This window comes from Alexandromys fortis, unplaced genomic scaffold (assembly GCF_014885135.2).
Source record: "Alexandromys fortis isolate MF-2015 unplaced genomic scaffold, M_Fortis_MF-2015_v1.1 scaffold_27, whole genome shotgun sequence".
Taxonomy (NCBI): domain Eukaryota; kingdom Metazoa; phylum Chordata; class Mammalia; order Rodentia; family Cricetidae; genus Alexandromys; species Alexandromys fortis.
Window position 1 is genome coordinate 8,571,250 of NW_026067952.1, and position 19,174 is coordinate 8,590,423.

At 44.5% G+C, this 19,174-nt stretch overlaps 1 protein-coding gene across 2 annotated transcripts in view; it reads right to left on the reverse strand.

Annotated features, from left to right (window-relative positions):
• Positions 1-19,174, reverse strand: part of Dhx35 (DEAH-box helicase 35) — a 60,743-nt gene that overhangs the window by 25,939 nt on the left and 15,630 nt on the right. For both annotated transcript variants that reach the window (XM_050151214.1, XM_050151216.1), the window contains 7 exons: positions 18,234-18,311; positions 12,292-12,396; positions 9,827-9,888; positions 8,881-8,950; positions 7,058-7,117; positions 1,906-2,018; positions 496-592 (listed from right to left, as the gene is read on the reverse strand). In XM_050151214.1, the coding sequence (XP_050007171.1) occupies positions 496-592; positions 1,906-2,018; positions 7,058-7,117; positions 8,881-8,950; positions 9,827-9,888; positions 12,292-12,396; positions 18,234-18,311 (585 nt within the window). The remainder of the gene's footprint in view (positions 1-495; positions 593-1,905; positions 2,019-7,057; positions 7,118-8,880; positions 8,951-9,826; positions 9,889-12,291; positions 12,397-18,233; positions 18,312-19,174) is intronic.

A 19,174-nucleotide genomic window follows, 5' to 3' on the forward strand; every position in this document is an offset into this window, starting at 1 on the left:
AATAAAATTTAAATTTTAAAATGCAATTAACCTTATATGAACAGAATAGAGAGGCACTAATGACCCCCTGACAAATCTAGATGGTAGACAATGACATCAAACCAACAATTTTTTTATGCACTTTAGCCACTATGAAATGCAATTAAACCTGACACAAGGAGCTGGAGAGATGGCAGTAACTAAAAACACGGGCTGCTTTTCCAGAGGACCTATGCTTAATTCCCAGCACTCACAGGGCAGCTCACAACCATCAGTAACTCCAATTCCAGAGTACCTCACACCATTTTCTGACCACCTAAAGCACCAAGCATGCAGGCAAAACATCTGTGTGTAATTTAACAAGAAAAAGAGAAGAAAAGAAACAAACGGCTAAGAACAGGGCTCTGTTAACTCTGGTACTGACTTAACATGTCTACGCAGACAGCAAGAACAGGGCTCCATGTTAATTCTGGCACTGCCTTAACATGTCTACTCAGAGAGACTGGGTAGAGTTACCTGGCCAGTAAGGAAGGCTAGTATATCTCCATCTCCCTCTGTCTGGTGAATTTTCACCACTGTGTCCACAGTTGCCTTGATATAATCTGGAACAGGACTAGAAAAAACAGATGAGGAAAAAGCTCATCACTGGAACAAGCTCATTCATTACTCACAGCTCCAATTACCAATAACTTGGCAGCCAAACCTCATCAGGGTTAGTTTGGGCCATCCCAGCAGGTAATTAGCATATGGATAAGTAAAACAAATGTCCTTTTTTTCCCAAGTGCAGCAATCAAGAACTGAGGCTGTATCTCAATAATACAGCATTTGCCTAACATATGTAAAGTCCTAGGTTCAATCCCCAGCACAAGAAAGAAGAAACAATATTAAGTGCAGCACTTCTATACATAATTACATGCAGACAATTGTTTCAGCTATATTTGCTAAGAAATAAAGAACATTCTGGAAGATAGAATGTTCTGGAAATTGGGCCAGGCCAGCCCTTGTCCAAGTTAGGATTTCTCTTGCCATGATGAAACAACATGACAAAAAGCAAGTTGGGGAGGAAAAGGTTTATCTGGCTTACACTTCCACAGCACTGTTCATCAAGGAAGGAAATCAGGACAGGAACTCAAACAGGGTAGGAATCTGGAGGCAGGAGCTGATACAGAGGCCATGGAGGAATACAGTTTACTTACTTCTCCCTATGGCTTGTTCAGCCTGCTTTCTCACAGAACCCAGGACCACCAACCCATGAGTGGCCTCACCTGGGCCCTCTCCCAATCAATCACTAATTAAGAAACCACCTAGAGGCTGTCTACAGCCCAAGTTTAGGAAGGAATTTTCTCTACTGAGGTTCCCCCCTCTGATGACCTTAGTTTATGTCAAACTGACATAAACCAGTCAGCACAGCACACCCATCTTCCCCTGGCCAGAACCCAAGGGCCGAGTGAACAGAAATAGCAGACCTTCCCTCCAGCTGGAAGGACTCGAAGATGAAGTTTACAACTCTCTGCATTTATCAGGCACTGGACCAGGCCCAGAAACTAGGCACAGCAACTAAGATGGCCCCCTGCTAATAAGATGACCTTGCTAAGGATGAAGACAACCAAAAGGCAGGACTGAGCAGTGCCTCCCTTACTGATGGCACCTTGGGAACTCTCGCTCAGAAGACTGACAACCCACCTACCCTTAGCCTACTACTTCACTCTCCCCAACTGAGCTAATGGCCACAGATGTGTGTTACATTTGCTCAGGAGAGTCAAGACTAAATTCAGCAGTAATGCTGGTCCAGCTTCCAGAGCATTCTATGGATAACAGACACTGCACAATACCCCTTACCAAGCTGCAGGCGATGACACTCCCTATTCTTCTGCATGACAGACAAGGTCCCGTATCATCATCACCAAGAAGCAAGCATTACCAGACCTTTGTAGGTAAAAGATATCCACTGGAAATGTCCGCCCTTCCACTGTCAGGGTCACACAGGTATCCCTGGCTTGGTCACTGGTTTCATTCTGGTTAAAGAAATCTCGAAATTTCTAAAAATAAATGTATACATAAATATTATCCACATTTATCTCAAAGGTTGATCACAGTAATCCACAGAAAGAAAATATAAAACTGGCAGAGGAAACTGGGATAGTGCAATGAAGACTACATGCGGCAGAACAGTTTATTTTATTTTAGAGACAGGACCCCACGTAGCTCGGCTAGCCTCAAACTCACTACATAGCTGAGGCTGGCCTTGAACTCCGGACCCCCTGCCTCCACTTCTTGAGTGGATTATATATGTGTGCCAGCACATCGCACAAAGTGGTTTTCTGAAGTCACAATTTTCTTTCTTTTACAGCTCTACCAGGCCATCTTCCCAAAGGCCAGCTTTGTGGAGACAGGGTCTTGATACTCAGTTCAGACAGATCTGAAACTCTATGCAGACCAGGCTGGACTCAAAATCAGGATCCTCCTGCCTCTGGCTCCAGAATGCTGAAATTATAGGTGTGTTTCATCACATCCAGTGAAATTTATTCTTCTCTTATTGAAACTGCAGGGAAAATTTCAATGACTGATTCTAAAGGTCTGATTAAAAATAAGGGTTAAAATTTAATGACCCTAAGCTGTCATGTAGCTGTGGTATTACTTTATTCCCACCCTCTGTATTTTATTTAGCTGAAAATGAGGTCTAACTAGGTTTGGTACAGGTTAAACCAGGCTGGTGGACAGCCCTAATCTGGAGAGCACACGTTTGCTGGCACAAGGTTGTCAATTCATAAAGGGTTCCCTCTTGCACAATAGGTGTGTCTCTGATACATATTTACTATAACTTCCCAATAGATTTCAGGCCATCTGATAGCATGAACAGTGTCTTCTCCAATCGTGTGCACATGCATGCTGACACCGGACGGAACAGTGCTGATTTCTTCTTAAACAATGAAGAAACATCTTCATCAATGGATATCTTGGGCTCAATTACTATGACTATGAGAAGAGGTTGGGACAGAACTGGACAGAATCGCTAGGGCCAGGTTTAAACATTCCAGGCAGTTCAGGGTCAGCAAAGGTGGACATAAGCAACACAGTCAAGACTATCACCAACACCCAGTGTCAGCTGACCGGGGACCATGGAAGGAGTGGACAGCCTTGAGGAAAGAGGGGAGATTTGATACCCCAAGAAGGAAGTGAGTGAGGAAGCAGGAAGACTGGGGACAGCAGGGCTGCAGGAGAAGGACTTTAAGAAGGGCTTGCCGGTCACAGATACCACCAGGACACACTGAACAGAGAGAGGTAAGGCCATTGACAGCTTCAATGGATGATATGGATGGCTGGTCCCAGGCTACTGGAATTGTTGACCAGGATTCTTTAAAAAAAAAAAAAAAAAAAAAAAAAAAAACACTTCCCATTTACTGAGAGACACAAAGTCTGTGTCCTTAAGATTTTTATCTGGTACCTTCACTAGGAATGTACAGATAAAACCCAAAAACTCAGGCTAGAGAGATGGCGCCATGGTTAAGTCTTCCAGAGGACCCAGGTTCAATTCCCAGTACCCACATGGTATCTGTAACTCCAGTTACAGGAGGCTGATGCCCTTTCCTGATCGCCATAGGCAGTAAGCATACAAATGGTGTGTGTGTGCGTGTGTATATACATATACACACACATATATATATATATATAATGCCCATATACATAAACAAACAGTAATAATAAATTTTCTCCTTAAAAGGCCAATAACCCATTTCTCAAGAGCGCATGAATCCTGAGGCAGAATCAAGGAGACAGGAAGTGAGCAAGCCCCTCACCTGGAAAACCTGAGTGAGGTTCAAGAGGTGGGGTCACAATGACATGATGGAGAGGAAAGGGGGTCAGTCTGTGAGAGTAAATGAAGATGATGGAGGCCTTTGCTGGGCCACCTGCCAGCTCACTTCAGCTTGCTGTCCTGGGAGCTGCTCTCACCTGGCCCACACTAGATAGCTCCCAGCATCCACATCCATGCCCTCCCCAATCCCTACCCAACCTAACAAGATTGGTCTCTGCAAACTGGTCCAATGTGGGAATCTGACCTCAGAGGACTCAGAATCCCTCACCAGAACTGACGGAAAAGAGAAATTAATCTCTCTACAAGTTATCAGACCTCTGACGAAACAATAACAACAAAACAGGGGAACTGTCCGCCAGCCTAGCTACTGTCGTGTGGACGGACTCAAGTAGAAGAATGTGATAAAGGGAAAAGGAAGACTTTGCAACCACACCCCCTATGGATGTACCTGCTCCCCTAGTCGAGCTTCTACAAACAGGGCAGCTAAACCAATCAAGGCAACTACCTGATCAGCCTCCAGCCTCTCTGCCACTTCCATGTTGCAGACATCGGTGTCTCATCTACAGGCTGAGCCACCCACCCAAGTGAGATCTGAGCAGGTGACCTGTAGGCAGCATTATACATCTAGACAGCTTGACATTAAGTCTGTCACCTATAGACATAGCAACTTGGGCATCCTTGGGCCTCCAGATGAAAATGCTAGGTAAGCCACACCCTATGCTGCTCACTCCACAAAGTGGTCCTCACCCCAGGCCTCCTTAGCCCAATAACATCCTCTTCCTCTCAATTAAGAATACACATATTGGCGCTGGAGAGATGGTTTAGTGGTTAAGAGCACTGGTTGCTCTTCCAGACGACCTTGGTTCAATTCCCAGCAACCACATGTCAGCTCACAACTATCAGTAACTCAAGTTCCACTCCAATGGATCTGACTCCCTCAAACACCACATAAAATTTTTAAAAATTAATACAGACTAAACAGATTATACTAAAAATACATGTGAATATACAAAGATGCATGTAACAATGAAAAAAATGTCATGAATTTGGAAGAGAGCAAGGAAGGTAAATGGGAGGGTTAAGAGAAAGAAAGGGGAGGGGGAATGATGTAAGTATATTATAATATCAGAAAGAAAAGAAAAACAATGCAAAGTAGCAATGAGCAGTTCACAGCTGCCAGTTATCAAGGAGTCCCAGGCGGGGTGATTATACTTTTCACTACAACTAAACCTATTTAGGTCAGTTTTTCAGTTTATAATTTTTAAGAGAGAAAGAAGGAAGGAAAAGACAACAGAGATGATCTGTGCAACTGGCCCACAAGGGAGAGAACCAGAGGCAAGTCAGACTCCTCCTAAAATGGTTACCTTGACACACTCTACAGTCACCTGGGAAGAAAGATCCGCGCGATGAGGGACGGTCTAGATCAGGCCAGCCTGTGGACATGTCTGTCAGGAGGGCAGGGAGTGCCCTGCTTGTATTAACTGATGTGAGAACACTCAAGTCCATCACGGGCACCATTCTAACTGTACAAGTGGGAAAAGGCTGGGGCCAGAGAAATGGCTCACCGATTAAGAGAACTCATTTACATGTATTAAGAGAACCAGGGTTCAATTCCCAGCACCAATATGGCAGCTCACAACCAACTGTAACTCCAGTCCCAGGAAATCTGATGCCGTCTCTTGGTTTCCATGGGTACTGAACACACACTGTGCACAGACATACATACAGGCAAACACCCATATGCATTTTCTAATAAATGGTTAAAAGAGTGAGAGGTGAGCTGAAGTAAGCATGCATGCATTTATTTCTCTCTGAGAGCAAACACTTTCATTCCTAGGCTGCTTGTTGTCAAGGTGTGTTATCACAGCATCATAAATGAAATTAAAATACCTGTGGAGAACATCCAGCAGACATCATGGTGACAGAGATGACAGCTAATGCAAGAGGACCATAAACAGTTCAAACCCAGAGGTGATCATGGGCAGCCTGAAGCCAAGAGCTCCAACAGCTTGTAAACAAACTGGCCTGGATACACCCGCAGGCTCCTCTCACCAAGTCGGTCTGCCTTCTTCCACTCAGGGACACAGAGGAACAAGTCAGGGGCCAGACCCTCACATCTAACCTGGAAGACAGAGCTGGCCTCCTGACCGGCATTTCTGTAACTACTCCCTGTGTCTCTACACAACATAAGAATCATCTTCCTGAGTCCCAAATACAGGAAATCACTGTCCTACCTACTACAGTGTAAGGCAAGAGGGTAAAATCATGAGTAAGACAGAACCCCAAGCCTCAAGGATTCAAGCAATTCCTGAACAAGCACCTAAAGTCAGTGCAACTGAAACACACACAAAGCAGTACAAGAGGACAGAAGCAGCAGGGGGAGGCCTTAGGGAGGGTCTCTCTGAGGAGATGAGGGTCTCCTGGACTCAAACCCTGCTAAAATGCTGCCTCCTTAGTGAAAAGTTCTTGACGCTCCCAACTGGCTGGGCTGAAGAGCAGCCTTCTAAGTCACCTTAACACACTGAACACCTATTCATGCGCTGCCTTCCCTGGACTCAGGGGATGTATGGATCACCTGTAGCTAGGAGGAGCCTTAGCATATAGCACATATAAACAGCAAATGGCCAAAAGAACAAGATGAACTGAACTGTTTTAAAATAAAATATTAGTCATCAAGAGAGGAAATCAGCCATATAAAAACACAGGACCAAAGAGATGGCTCGGTTGGTAAAGATGCCTACTGCTGAGCCTGATAACCTTGATCCCTGGGGCCCACACGGTAGCATATGTGATTCCAACAAGTTATTCTGACCTCCACCATGGCCTGTGTGCCCCTCACCACACATACAAAAAAAATTAAAAATTAAATAAAAAAAGAAAAAAAAAACACTTAATGTGAAAACTACTACATTTCAGGAAAAGCTTCAACTGCATCAAGAACATTAAAATAAGTGTGCAATTTTCATATATAAACTCAAGAAATATGGCCTCACACTTAAAAGTAACCAAAAAGAAACTGCCCATGTCAGGAGAAAGACAGCAGAGACAGAGACAAGGCAAGAGGGTGATCATCAACTCCCTTGCTTAATAACAGGCTAATTTCTATTCGCAGTTGAAAAGGAACACTGTGGGACATCCAGGCCACCAGATGGGTCCAAAAGAGGCAGGTCACTCTGCCAAAGGCATGCCTTGCCTGGAGGCTTGCTCCCAATGTCTGACAGCTCCAGTGTTTACACAGAAGGGGGAGGAGAGAGATGCCCTTACCTCTGCGTCCAGAGTGGCTGAGGCCACAATCAAGCGAAGATCCCCTCGCTTTTTCTGAATCTGAAAAAGAAGGCATCAGGAAATAATGGTGACAGTGGAACAATGTACAATCCCTAACCAGACATGGTGACTCAAGCCTGTAAATTCCAGCAAGCAGGAGGCCAGGGAAGGAGGGCTAGTTTAAGACCAGCCTGGGCTAGACAGCAAGACCCTGTCACATCAGTGAGACGAGAATGCTACAAACAACTGCCTGCTGATGTCACAAATCACTGTGAGGTAAACCACTCTTCCTGATTTTGAAAATATACAAGATTTTCTAATTATGACCCAGTAAAAATCTTATACAAAATACAAAGGGAATTTAAAACTTTGACCTTAACCCTACCCACTCACTCTCTAACTCTAACCCTAAATTTAAGGAGCAAATTTGAAATTATTAAAAATAAATGCTTTTCCTCACATCTGAGTTTTGGGGTAGTGTAAAGGTATATATTCAAACTCAGAAGTATGAAAAAGTGCATTAAAACCAAGAAATGACAAATCTTGACACCAAAATATCAATATGGGCATTAATAGTTATTCAAAGAAATGTGGTCACTGGGCATACAGCACATCTGCCACACTCAGGAGCGGCCACGTGAGGCTCCTCAATACTAGCAAAGCCTGTATAGAACTGCTCTGTATTACACTGTCCCTAGGTGGGGATGAGCTAGTGAGAAATTCCTCCTATATATCAGAAAGTCAAAAGATATCATCAGCCAAAAGATAAAATAATAAAATAACAACAACAAAAGTGGTGTATCTATTCCTAGTTGTGTGCCAGCCACTTCAGGGCACATATGGAGTCATGCGGTGCAGACTACACAAAGATACAAGGCTGAGGAGGTGGTGAGCGTCCAACCATAACCCACCTTCCCCTCACCTCAATGTGGACAGCCATGGAGAGGCATCCTTTTCTTACTTGCACAAAGGTAAATGTATGATGTCATCTTAAGACTGTGTTGTCTTATTTAAGCCTCATGATCAATCACGATGTCCAGCAGGTCTGTCCAGCAGACTTCCCTATGAAGCAGTTCCTAGTCTGCCCTTGTCCAGGCAGTAGCCACCAGCCACAAGCGGCTATGAAGAACTTTTGAAATACACTAGCGTGATGGAAAGATTAAACTGCTATTGTATTCCTCTTTCAAATAATTCAAATTTCATTTCAGGCAGCTCACTGCCTGAAGACCATATACTTAAGCATACATGTGTCAGGAAGAATGTGGCAGACCCCAACAGCCTTGTGCAGCCTTGTGCAGCCATCAAAAACACTGTCTTCGGGGGCATGGAAGTGGCTTAGTGGTTAACAGCACTGGCTGTTCTTGCAGAGGTTCTGTTCCCACAATCACCTGTTACTCCAGTTCTTGGGGATCTGGTGCCCTCTTCTGACCTCTGGAGACACCTGCACACATGTGTACACAGACATACATACAGGCACACACATACTCAGGACACAAATACAAAATCTTTAAAATAATAATAACAATATCTTCAAAAACTACTTCACGATGAAGAAGTTTTGATATAATACTAAACATGCAAGATACAAATTAAACACACTGTCCAATCCCACTGCGTCAAAACATATCCAGAGGCGGGCAGGCACAGACAGAGAAGAAAAGCACATCAACATTCAGCTCGTGGTTTTCTCCGAATGGATAGGATGATGGGATAATTTTTCCTTTGTATTTGTTGGATTTTCCAAATTGTTGTCATTACTTTCCTAACCAGGCAACAACATAAAAAGAAAGCACAGAAAGTGAAATACGGGCAGTAGAGTCTACCTTCTTCAGCAAGCCAATGGCAATGTCTGTATACAAGGTCCTCTCGTGGGCTTCGTCCAGCATGATGACACTGAGAATTAGAAGGACACTCTCAGTAAGCATTGAAACAACAGCCCACAAAATCCCACCCCACCCACCAAAGAGACCTCTGGGTACTCAGCACTCATGTAATGCTATCAAATCAAGAGAAAACCCAAGTCATACTCAGCCAGTGAGGTCATTCCTAGACTAGAAACATGATTTCAACATTCTTAGTGAAAATAATGACGATACGCTATTTGCAAAGAGCGTCACCCACCCTGTATTCCATCAGAACTTAATAGCTGGTTCTAACTGGTATGTATGACCTCTAACCCCACAGAGCACATGCAATAACAAGCCCAGCTACCTCGAAGATGCTGAGCCATGAGTGCAGCCAAAGAGGGACGGCAGCTGTGAAACAAGTGTGCCAGGGAGGGGAGCAGGATAATCTCTCACCCACCAAAGCTTCAGGGCAACCCTGGTGCTCCCAGAGATGCCCAAAGATAGATGCACTTTGTGTACGAACTCAACAGAACACGGTCCAGAGGGAGAAGTGGAACGCTTGCCTATCATATGCTAGTCACTTCTCTGCTGGGCTACAGTTCTGTAGTTACCCCAATTCCCGGAGTGTGTCACAGGGAAGATAAACAAAACCAAGCCAACAGGCAGACTGGTGGCAGATGTCCGTGGGCCTGCTTTTGCTCATGTTTTTGTTTGTCTGCATTGTGTACTCACTGCTGCTGCCTGTAAGAGGCACCACTATCAAATCTGAAACACTAGCAAGGGCAGGAAGAGCCACCATCAGGAAAGAGAAGAGATGAGGGCAGCTGACCAGACCTGAATCTCAGCTGCTAAGCTGACTGCTTCCCAGTGTACAAGTGAGCTTTGGAAACATTAGGAAGGTATCACAGGAAATTGCATTTACCTATATTTTGTTAACAATGGATCAACCATCATTTCCCTGACCAGCATCCCATCCGTAAGGAACTAGAAAGTAAAAATACAAAGAGAAATTTATTTACAGTGATGATTCAAGTTCAAGTATGATCTCTGTTCGCATGCAAGAAAAATCCACACAGCACAGTAAAGACAACACCTCAGTAGCTTTATTCATTCAGCAAAGTTTGAAAAGAAATTCCCACACTGGGCTGCAGAGCTTTCGCCACCATCTCTGCTCACCTGGCCTAGTTCCTAATGCTAATTAGCATCAGCAGCAATCCATGTACAGTCAAGTGAGTCTCCCACTCACCATTATTTACTATGTGAATGCACCGAGTGGGACAACTCCTCAGCATGTTCTCAACCGCGGCCTCCACTGACAGCGCCGCGGTTAGAGCGTGGGCTCTAGTCACCTGCCTGAGCTCAGAGCCTGGCTCTGCTTTTACCTGCTGTAAATACCCAGGCCAAGTGCTTAGCATTGGAGTCTCATTCCTCCCGTGTCAAATGAGGTAATATAACAATTTCACCGTTACAGTAAAAACTGAGTAGGATTAGTAAACACTAATAAAATGCTTCAGAAACGAGCAGTAACAAATGGGTGCCATTACCTCACCCAAACAAGACTGATGATGAGCAAGGCTAAGCTCTCCTACAGTCTCGTTTCACTCTCACTTTAAAAGTGGGATGTGTTTCTAACACAGTTTGCTTGGCCCTGGTTCCAGCTGTCACCGTCCCTCCCCTTCCACACACACACAGAAGCAAGTGGAAAGTTCTACCAGTAAGTCTTAGCAAAGCTGCTCATGGTCCCAAAAAAAGAGTCACCTGACTACAACATTCACCCAATGCTAACTGGTTCACACTTAATTGAAGTCATAAACACAACACAAATTCCCTTTACCTGACAACATGGGTATCAAAAATTTGGAAAACAAACTCTGTATTGGCTAGCTTTATGTTGGTCTGGCACATGTTAAGAGTCATGTAGGAAGAGCAACTGAGAAAATTCCTTTACCACGTTGGCCAAGTTGGGCAAGTCTGTGGGCATTTTCTTGACTGAAGATTGATGGAGAGGGCCCAGCTCACTCTGGGCAGTGCCACCCCTGGATAGTAGTCCTGGTGTGTAAGAAAGCAGGCTGAGCAGGCCAGGAGGAGCAAGGCAGTAAGTGCTGCAGAATATTTGTGTAACTATGCAAAGATGTGCTGCATTTGTTTAACTATGTGAAAATATGTTACATTTGCTTAATTATGTAAAGATGTGCTGCTATTTTACCTTGCCTGCCTAAGGTACCTGATTGATCTAATAAAAAGGCCGCACATCCAATGGCAAGGGAAGAAACATAGGCAGAACTTCCGGGCTGGGAGAGTAAGTAAGAGGAGGAATTTAGACTTGAAGAGAGAAAGAAAAAGAGGTGCCAGGGAGACACTAGGGCCAGACAGACAGACACAGAGGAATCAGGAAAGTAGGGCATACAGAGTGAAAGAAAGGTAAAAAGCCCCAAAGAAAAAAGTAGAGGAATAGAAAAAGGTTAAATTAAGTTAGAAGAGCTAGTGGGACAAGCCTAAGCTAAAGCCAAGCATTCATAATTAATAATAAGTCTCCACATCATTATCTGGGAGCTGGTTGGTGGTACAAAGAAAATTCCAATTACAAGTAATCAGCACTCCTCCATGGCCTCTGCTTTAGTTCCTGCCTTGAACTCCTGCCATGATTTCCCTGGATGGTGGGCTCTAAGTTATAAAACTGAAATAAACCCATTCCTCTCCAAGTTGCTTCTGGCCGTGGTGTTTTATCCCAGCAGTAGAAATCCTAACTAATCAAGATCCAATTTCTTACGACTGGCTACAGTGTTCGCTTGGCTCATCTGAACAGTTGTAATTGCTGTGTTCCAGGATGCAAGGCACCTGGGTCTAAGGACCCAGCTTCATTTCATCGAGCACCTTGCTCACGGCTCTACAGGACTATTCAGCCGTGGTTCTAGCACAGTGATGAACTATCACCAATTACCACTATGCTAATTATTATTATGTCAGCTACCACTGAGACAGTCCGTTAGACAGTTCTAACTAGCCAACCACTGTGAATTTCAAGCTGCACCAGTTTACACCAGTTCACTCCGTGTTTGTCTGTACAGTTTTGTTTCTCAGCATGAGTCAGTAGAAAAAGCCTAGCATGTGTAGGAAAGGGAACGCTGCATCCTTACACTGTCACCAGCGAACACATACAGATGAGCACTGACCTCCCAGGCCTCAGCATTGTCAGCTACAGAACAGGGATAAATCTTACTCCTGTGTTCTTTTCTGGGCAAAGATTCAAGGACTCTTTCAAACTGCTCTGGTCTTCACAGAAGACGAATATCCCGTAGAGACCTTCCTGCCCTGGCCTGCACAAGCTTTAACTCCCCAGGGAATCCTCTCCCCTGTTCACACCGGAAGTCCCTGCAAGCACTTCACCTTGATTCTGGTTGCCAGCGGGTCGGTGCAGTCATCGAAGCGGATGCAGTAGCCCACCTCGTGGCCCAGCACTGCGCCCCTTTCGTCAGCCACTCTCCCTGCAACCTTTGAGAAGAAAAGATCATGCTGAAAACAGAGACACAGTGATTCCTGCACGGGGCACACGCTACAGGGAACATAAAGGTCACATCACACAGCAAGTGAACAATGAGGAGAAAGGGACAGGTCACTGGAGAGGAGTGAACACTGATGATCAGCTGATAGAGCTCTCCGCCTGTCATGGCCTTGAGACAACTTCAAACAGAATACAAGGGCTGGGCATGGTGGCACAAGCCTTTAAACCCAGCACTGGGAAGTGGAGGCAGAGGATCTCCGTGAATTTGAACTCAGCCTGATCTACACAGCAGTCCTAGGCCAGCCAGAGGTACACAGTGAGACCCTGTTTCAAAAGAAAGACAAAGCAGAGAGCATACAAAATAAAAGGAAAATCACACAATGATTTTACAGATCAGTATTGAGGAAACTGAGCTGTGGGTGTGGTGCCCCTATCAGTGTGCAAGGCCCCTGGGTTAAATGACCAGCACCAGAGGAAAAAAGGAAAACCAAAGAAATTACATGTAAAACCCGAAAGATCTAAACCACAGATTCAAGCTAAAGAGCTATTTGGCAGTGGCACACTTGCATAAGGCCCTAGGTCTTGGGGGATGAGGGGGAGCAGGGGAGCAGGATGACTGAACACAGGAGTGGGCCAAGTTCATCTCCTCTTCAGAGGCAAGCGTGTTCCAAAGGTCAGATGCCTAACACAATTTTCAACCTTACTCCAGCTACCAGCACTCCTGAAAGTCAATGAAGATAAAAACACGCTTTTGAAAACAGACAGGCTAGTATCTGCAAAGACTAATGAAGGATCCACAAGACCATTACAGAAAATGAGAAAACAAAGCCTGCAGTACGAGGACTACCCTTGATATACCACAAATTAAAGGGCAGTCTAGGAAGAATTACGGCATATGCCGATAACCACAGCCCTTGGGAAGCAGAGGCAGGAGAATAAAAATTTCAGTCAGCCTGGCATACACAGCACGACTCTATCTCAAAAGCAGGGAGGGGTGCTGAGGAGATAGCCTGGGGCTTTCCTTGCAAGCATAGGGACGGGACCTGAGTTTACCCCAACACCCACACACAGAGCCTGGAGTGGAGTATTCTAACCCCAGCAGGGGAGGAGCGTGGACTCCTAAGGCTCAGCAGCCAGCAAGCTAGCCTCCCACTGAGCTCCAGGCCAAGGAAGGACCCTGTCTCCAAAAGACTAGGTGGCACCTGAGGAATGACACCTGAGTCTGTTTTCTAGCCTCTACACCCACATATGCACACACACACGGGTCTGTGCACAAGTGAATACACACACACACATGAATGTAAGGAAATTACAAAAAAAAAAAAAAAATCCATCTAGCCAGATCCCTAACTGTCTCAAAAAGACCATTCGAAGTTTACTAATAAAAAATATCTGAAATGAAAGCCAGGCAGTGGCTCTCACCTGTAAACCCAGCTATTCGGAGATGAGAAGACTCAAGCGCAAGCCCAGCAGGGCCAACTTTGGAAATCTCTCCCACCATCTCAAAAAAAAAAAAAAAAAAAAAGAACGGCACAAAGAGGCAATCACAGTTACTAGGGTTTTTTTCATAGAGAGTTTCACATTTGCTCTCTAAACACATGGCTGAAAAGAACAAAGCTAAGCCATGAGGTTCCATGGCCTCGCACACCCAACCAGAGAAAGCGGCTGTGCATCACCCTCCTTCCAGGCCAGGCAGCCCCAGACCCCATAATCGCTAGTCTGAGTTTGGAATGCAGTTGCTCCAGGAAGGGTCCTGAGGCAGCCCAGACTCCGGACCACAGAGACTCCCTGCACTCAGCCATCCCACCATCAATGTGCACAAGAAACCGACAAGCAGATGGAGATCAGAAGCAGCCTCGCCCAGTGACTTGAAATTACAGATCTGACAAGACCCACTCCATCAATCATCAAGCAGGCGGTCCACACCATGCAGTCTTTCGAAACATCTTATGAAACCAGAGGTGCACCCTGCTTGGCTCTGCCTCTGGAGGGTGCCTTTCCCAGGAGGCTTAGTTATCATGGTTGTTCTGAGCTAATCATCCACATCTCAGAAAAAGGCACAGACAAGCTGTGCAGAGATGCTGGGAAGCTGCAGGGAAAACAGGCAAGGAAGAATAAGCACAAATAAGCCAGCCTCTTTAGAAAATAGTCATTTTGGGGATATAAAAGTAAAATTCAATGTTTCTGTTCTTACTATTTCACTATCTGCATAAACATGCATTCTAAAAGTGTGCATGCATGCATGTGTGCATGTGTGTTTGGGCTGGAGAGATGGCTCGGTGGTTAAGAGCATGTACTATTCATGCAGAGGACCCAAGTTCAGTTCCAAGCACCAATGTTCAGTGACTCACAGCTGCCTCTAATTCTAGCTCCAAGGGGACAGAAGCCTCTGACATCCTTGGGCACTAGCAGCCACACATGCATACATAAATATACACAATAAAAAATAATAAATTTTTTCTTAATGTTTTAACTAAGTGTAATGACATACATCTATAATACCAACTCCCAGGAGGCTGAAGCAGGAGGTTTGCCAGTTCCAGCCAGGCTAGGTTATGGGCACAAGTCCTCACCTTCAAATAAATACACAGATATATAAGCTATGTGTATAAGATTTACCATTTATAATCACGCAGGATTGTAGTCTGTTGGCTTCATTTATGTGTTTCTTATTTATCTACTACTTGTGGTGGCTATGTGTAGATGTGCAGGTGCCTGTGCCACAGTGTGCCTAGGGCGGTCAGAGGACAACTTGTGGGGACAGTTCTCGCCTTCCACCATGTGGCAACCAAACCCAGATCCTCAGGCTTGGCAGCAAGCGCCAAGCTGCTGAGCCATGTTGCCAAACCTCTACTGGCTTTTTAATAGATCTTCGCCTCTACCGTTTACATTGTGTTCTCCATAACTCCATCAGATTCAACAGATCGCAATCACTGAACAACTGCTACATGGCAAGTTAGACCTGCGTTCTCATGAAGCACAGTAGCTAAGATACAGCAGGACATTCCAACACGTTCCATGAACACACATGTTCCGCTCCCCTCTTAGGTGGAAGAAGGTCTGGTCTGGAGGCTAAATTTGGACCAAGTGCCTCTCACAGAGATCCAGCACAACTTCTGCAGTTTGTTCTTGGGCTCAGTCTGTGCACACAGCACATCTCTGAGAAGTGCCATCCTAAACATGGCGGCCCATCACCACTCACGGTTAATTTAAGTGTTCTTTGCTCTGTCAAGAGAAAGCTTGCAGTTGCTCGGGATGTTATCTGTAGCTACAAACATGCAGCTAAAATGCAAACTGATTAAGAGCTGGGATTTCAAACCACACACAGGGCAAGCTGCTCTAATTTTTAGCTGAGTCATCTCTCAGTGACATAAAAAGTTAACTCACTGCAAATTCCAGACAATACGTTCTCTCTCTTAAATCCTCTCTTATCCTCTCTCTCCATTCTCATTCTCTCCCCACCGTGTCATCCTGGTACTCCGAAAGTAGAAGCAAGAAGACCAAGAGCACTGAGGCCTGCCTGAGTTACATAAAGACCCTGTCTCAAAAGATAACAACAAAGTTTGAGGCCAGCCTGGTATACAGAGTGAGTTCTAGGACAGTCAGGGCTACATAGGGAAATCCTTTCTCAAAAAACAAACACACACACTAAACATATGCACACACATATGCGCCCACACATTCACTCACACACACACAAACATACACATGTACATGCGTGCGCGCGCGCGCGCACACACACACACACACACACACACACACACACTAGAAGTGCACACAGTGAATATGCCACAGAGAAGAAAGACTCAGATGCTGTTCTTTCTCCACAGGAAATAACAGAAAATTACTGCTGTGTGCACAGGCCATCAGTGGAAGGCAGCCAAAACTCAGGGAGGAAAGTTTATACAAATGTGTCTGTCAGGCAGATTTAACTGATAAAAACATGCTATTTCTCTGGATGTTTTTCATGTTTATGGCATTACCTGTTTTTATTTGTAACATATTGCATAATCTCTCATTCTAAATATTCACTGTTGTACTGAAAAGACTCAAGGTACAGGTACAGATGAAAAGGAATCAAATGGGATAAACATGACTAAAAACAGCAACAGGCTGGGGGTGGGAGCCGGGTGCAGTACAGCACTAGCCTGCAGCACCAAGCTCTGTGTTCAACCAACAGCACTGGACACAAAACTACCAGCTCTGTGCAGGGTTACAGGAAGTCCTAGAGAAGAGCACATGGCTCTGGGGACATTGATTAGCACTCAAAACAAACCAAAGAGACAGATACATTCGCACTGTGTGCTTAGAAAAGAGACAAAACTATTAGAAACACAACAGTATACCATAATAGAACACAGAGAGCTGAGCAAGGAGAGTAAGCCTTTATCCACACCTGGAGGAAAGCAACCCACACTATTATGAAAAGGAACCATTCAAGGAGACCAAGTAGCCAGGATGGTGAGGGGCACCTACTGGACCTCGGCACCAAAAAACAGAGGAACAAAGTCTGAGGAAACAAAAGTGTAAATCAAGAATTTCATACTGGGCATGTAGCTCAGTGGCAGAGCACTTGCCTAACAGGTCCTGGGCTCTGTCTCCAGCACAGAAACAAGGCGGGGTGGGGGGAGGGTGGTAAAGAAAAGTATATTACGACCCCATCAAATATTCTCAAACATGTTTTTTAGAAAATTGCTAAATGTGGGACTGGAAAGATGTCTTGGTGGTTAAGAGCACTCGTTGTTCAACCAGAAAGCCTGAGTTCAATTCCTAGCACTCCCATGGTGGCTCACAACATCTGTAAGTCTATTCCCAGAGGATCTGATGCCCTCTTCCGGTCTCCATGAGCACTGCATAAATATGGTACATGAATATGAATGTGAAACACCCATACCCAAAAGATAATAAAGTAGTTTTTAATATGTAAATCTTAAAATAAAAATCACAGTGCTGCCTCAATGAAGGAAGGGAGAGAGCCCATCGCCTCCCCCCTCATAGCACACATCTGAAGAATAGGCCAGGTACAGCAGCTCACATTTGCTTTGTTGATGGCCAGTTGTTGGTTTTTGACACAAGGTATCACTATGTGTATAGACAGATAGATAGATAGACAGACAGACAGACAGACAGACAGATTGACCGACCGACCAGAGTGGACTATATTGCCATAGACCCTAAAATCATAGAGATCCACCTGCCTCTGCCTCTTGAGTGATGGTAAAGGCGTGCGCCACCACTCCTAGTAGGCAGGATACTTAGGCAGAAGGATTGCCTAAAGTTCTAGGCTAGCATCAGCTTCATGAGACTCTGCCTCAAAAAGAAAATAAGAGAAAAGGGAAAAATTACCGTGAAAACATTAAGCAAGTTTTTTTTGTAATTTTTTTGTTTTCAAGCTTTAGCAAATTATTTTGCGGTGAGAAAATGTTTAAAGTTCAAAGCTGCCCCATTTTACTATTTCAGTTTCCTCTTTTGTTATATTTAATACACATAAAGCCCACACTTATAAAAGTGTTCCTATCCAGCCTGCAGCCACTTACCCAACCACCCATCCCTCCTTATCCTGGAGAGAACCACGGAGCGACACTCACCAGCTTTCACAGTGCTTCTCCTGCTGAGTTAGGCTTTAAACAAATATATCTATTTTTATATCTAAACTCCTTATTACTAATTGGTTCATAACATACAGGTATCAATTCTGCAAAATTTCCAGTCAAAGCTCTCTTTAAGCTAAATTCTTAAGGAGTAACTTCTACTCATTTGTATTTTTCCAGGAAGTAAGAAAGGAAGTGATGGGGAACAGAAGGGGCAGGCACAGAGAGAAACTCACTGTCACGGCGGCCACTCTTCGCGGCTGGGTCACTCCAACCACTCGTCCTTCGGCTGTCCAGCCAGCTTCTGCCAGGTACTGCAAGGAGAAGCACAAATGGATTAGTATCTCCCAGGCAACCCTTCCTCCAGGTGACCCTGCTCTGTGCTAAGTCACCAAGAAATGCCACATTGCAGCGTGACAGATGACAGACTTCAGGCTTGTTAATGTTAGCAAGTCCCTTTCACACCGAAGCTGATGGAAGAACCAAGAGACAGATTCAGCATGAAGACCTCCTGGTCCTACAGTGTCTATGTGTTCTGGCTGCACCAGGCAAAAGAAACGATTAGTCATGAGAACAGCACTCAATCTACAGAACAGAGAATTCTAAAGTACACAGAGACAGCTAAACATGAAGTACCAACCATACAGCACATCTTAGACAAGCTAAATAAAACAACTGTTCACAACTATACCTAAATATATACCATTAGAATATATTAGATACAACTTGATTAAATATGTTTTCTGTGTCTATATCTGATTTTAATCAATTAAAACTCAACATGTACAACTGGTTATCAGACTTAATTTTCTTCTTATAAAACAATGGATACATTACTTCTATAACAGAAAAGATTAAAATTGGAATTTAATAAATTCATTGATCTAAAAAAAATAAAGGTAATAGCTGGGTGTGGTGGTATACACCTTTAATCCCAGCACTCAGGAAGAAAAGGCAGGCAAATCTGTGAGTTCAAGGCCAGCCTGGTCTATAGAGCAAGTTCTAGGACAGCCAGGACAACACAAAGAAAGCCTATCTCAAAAAAGAAATGAAAAACAAAAAGTTTAAAAGGTAATATAGAAATTAAAGAGAACTGCTGTCTGTAGGGGTTAGGCAGCAAAGATCCAGGGGAAAGGAGCAGTTCACAGGGAGAGACAGGGATGAGAGGGCATAAGAG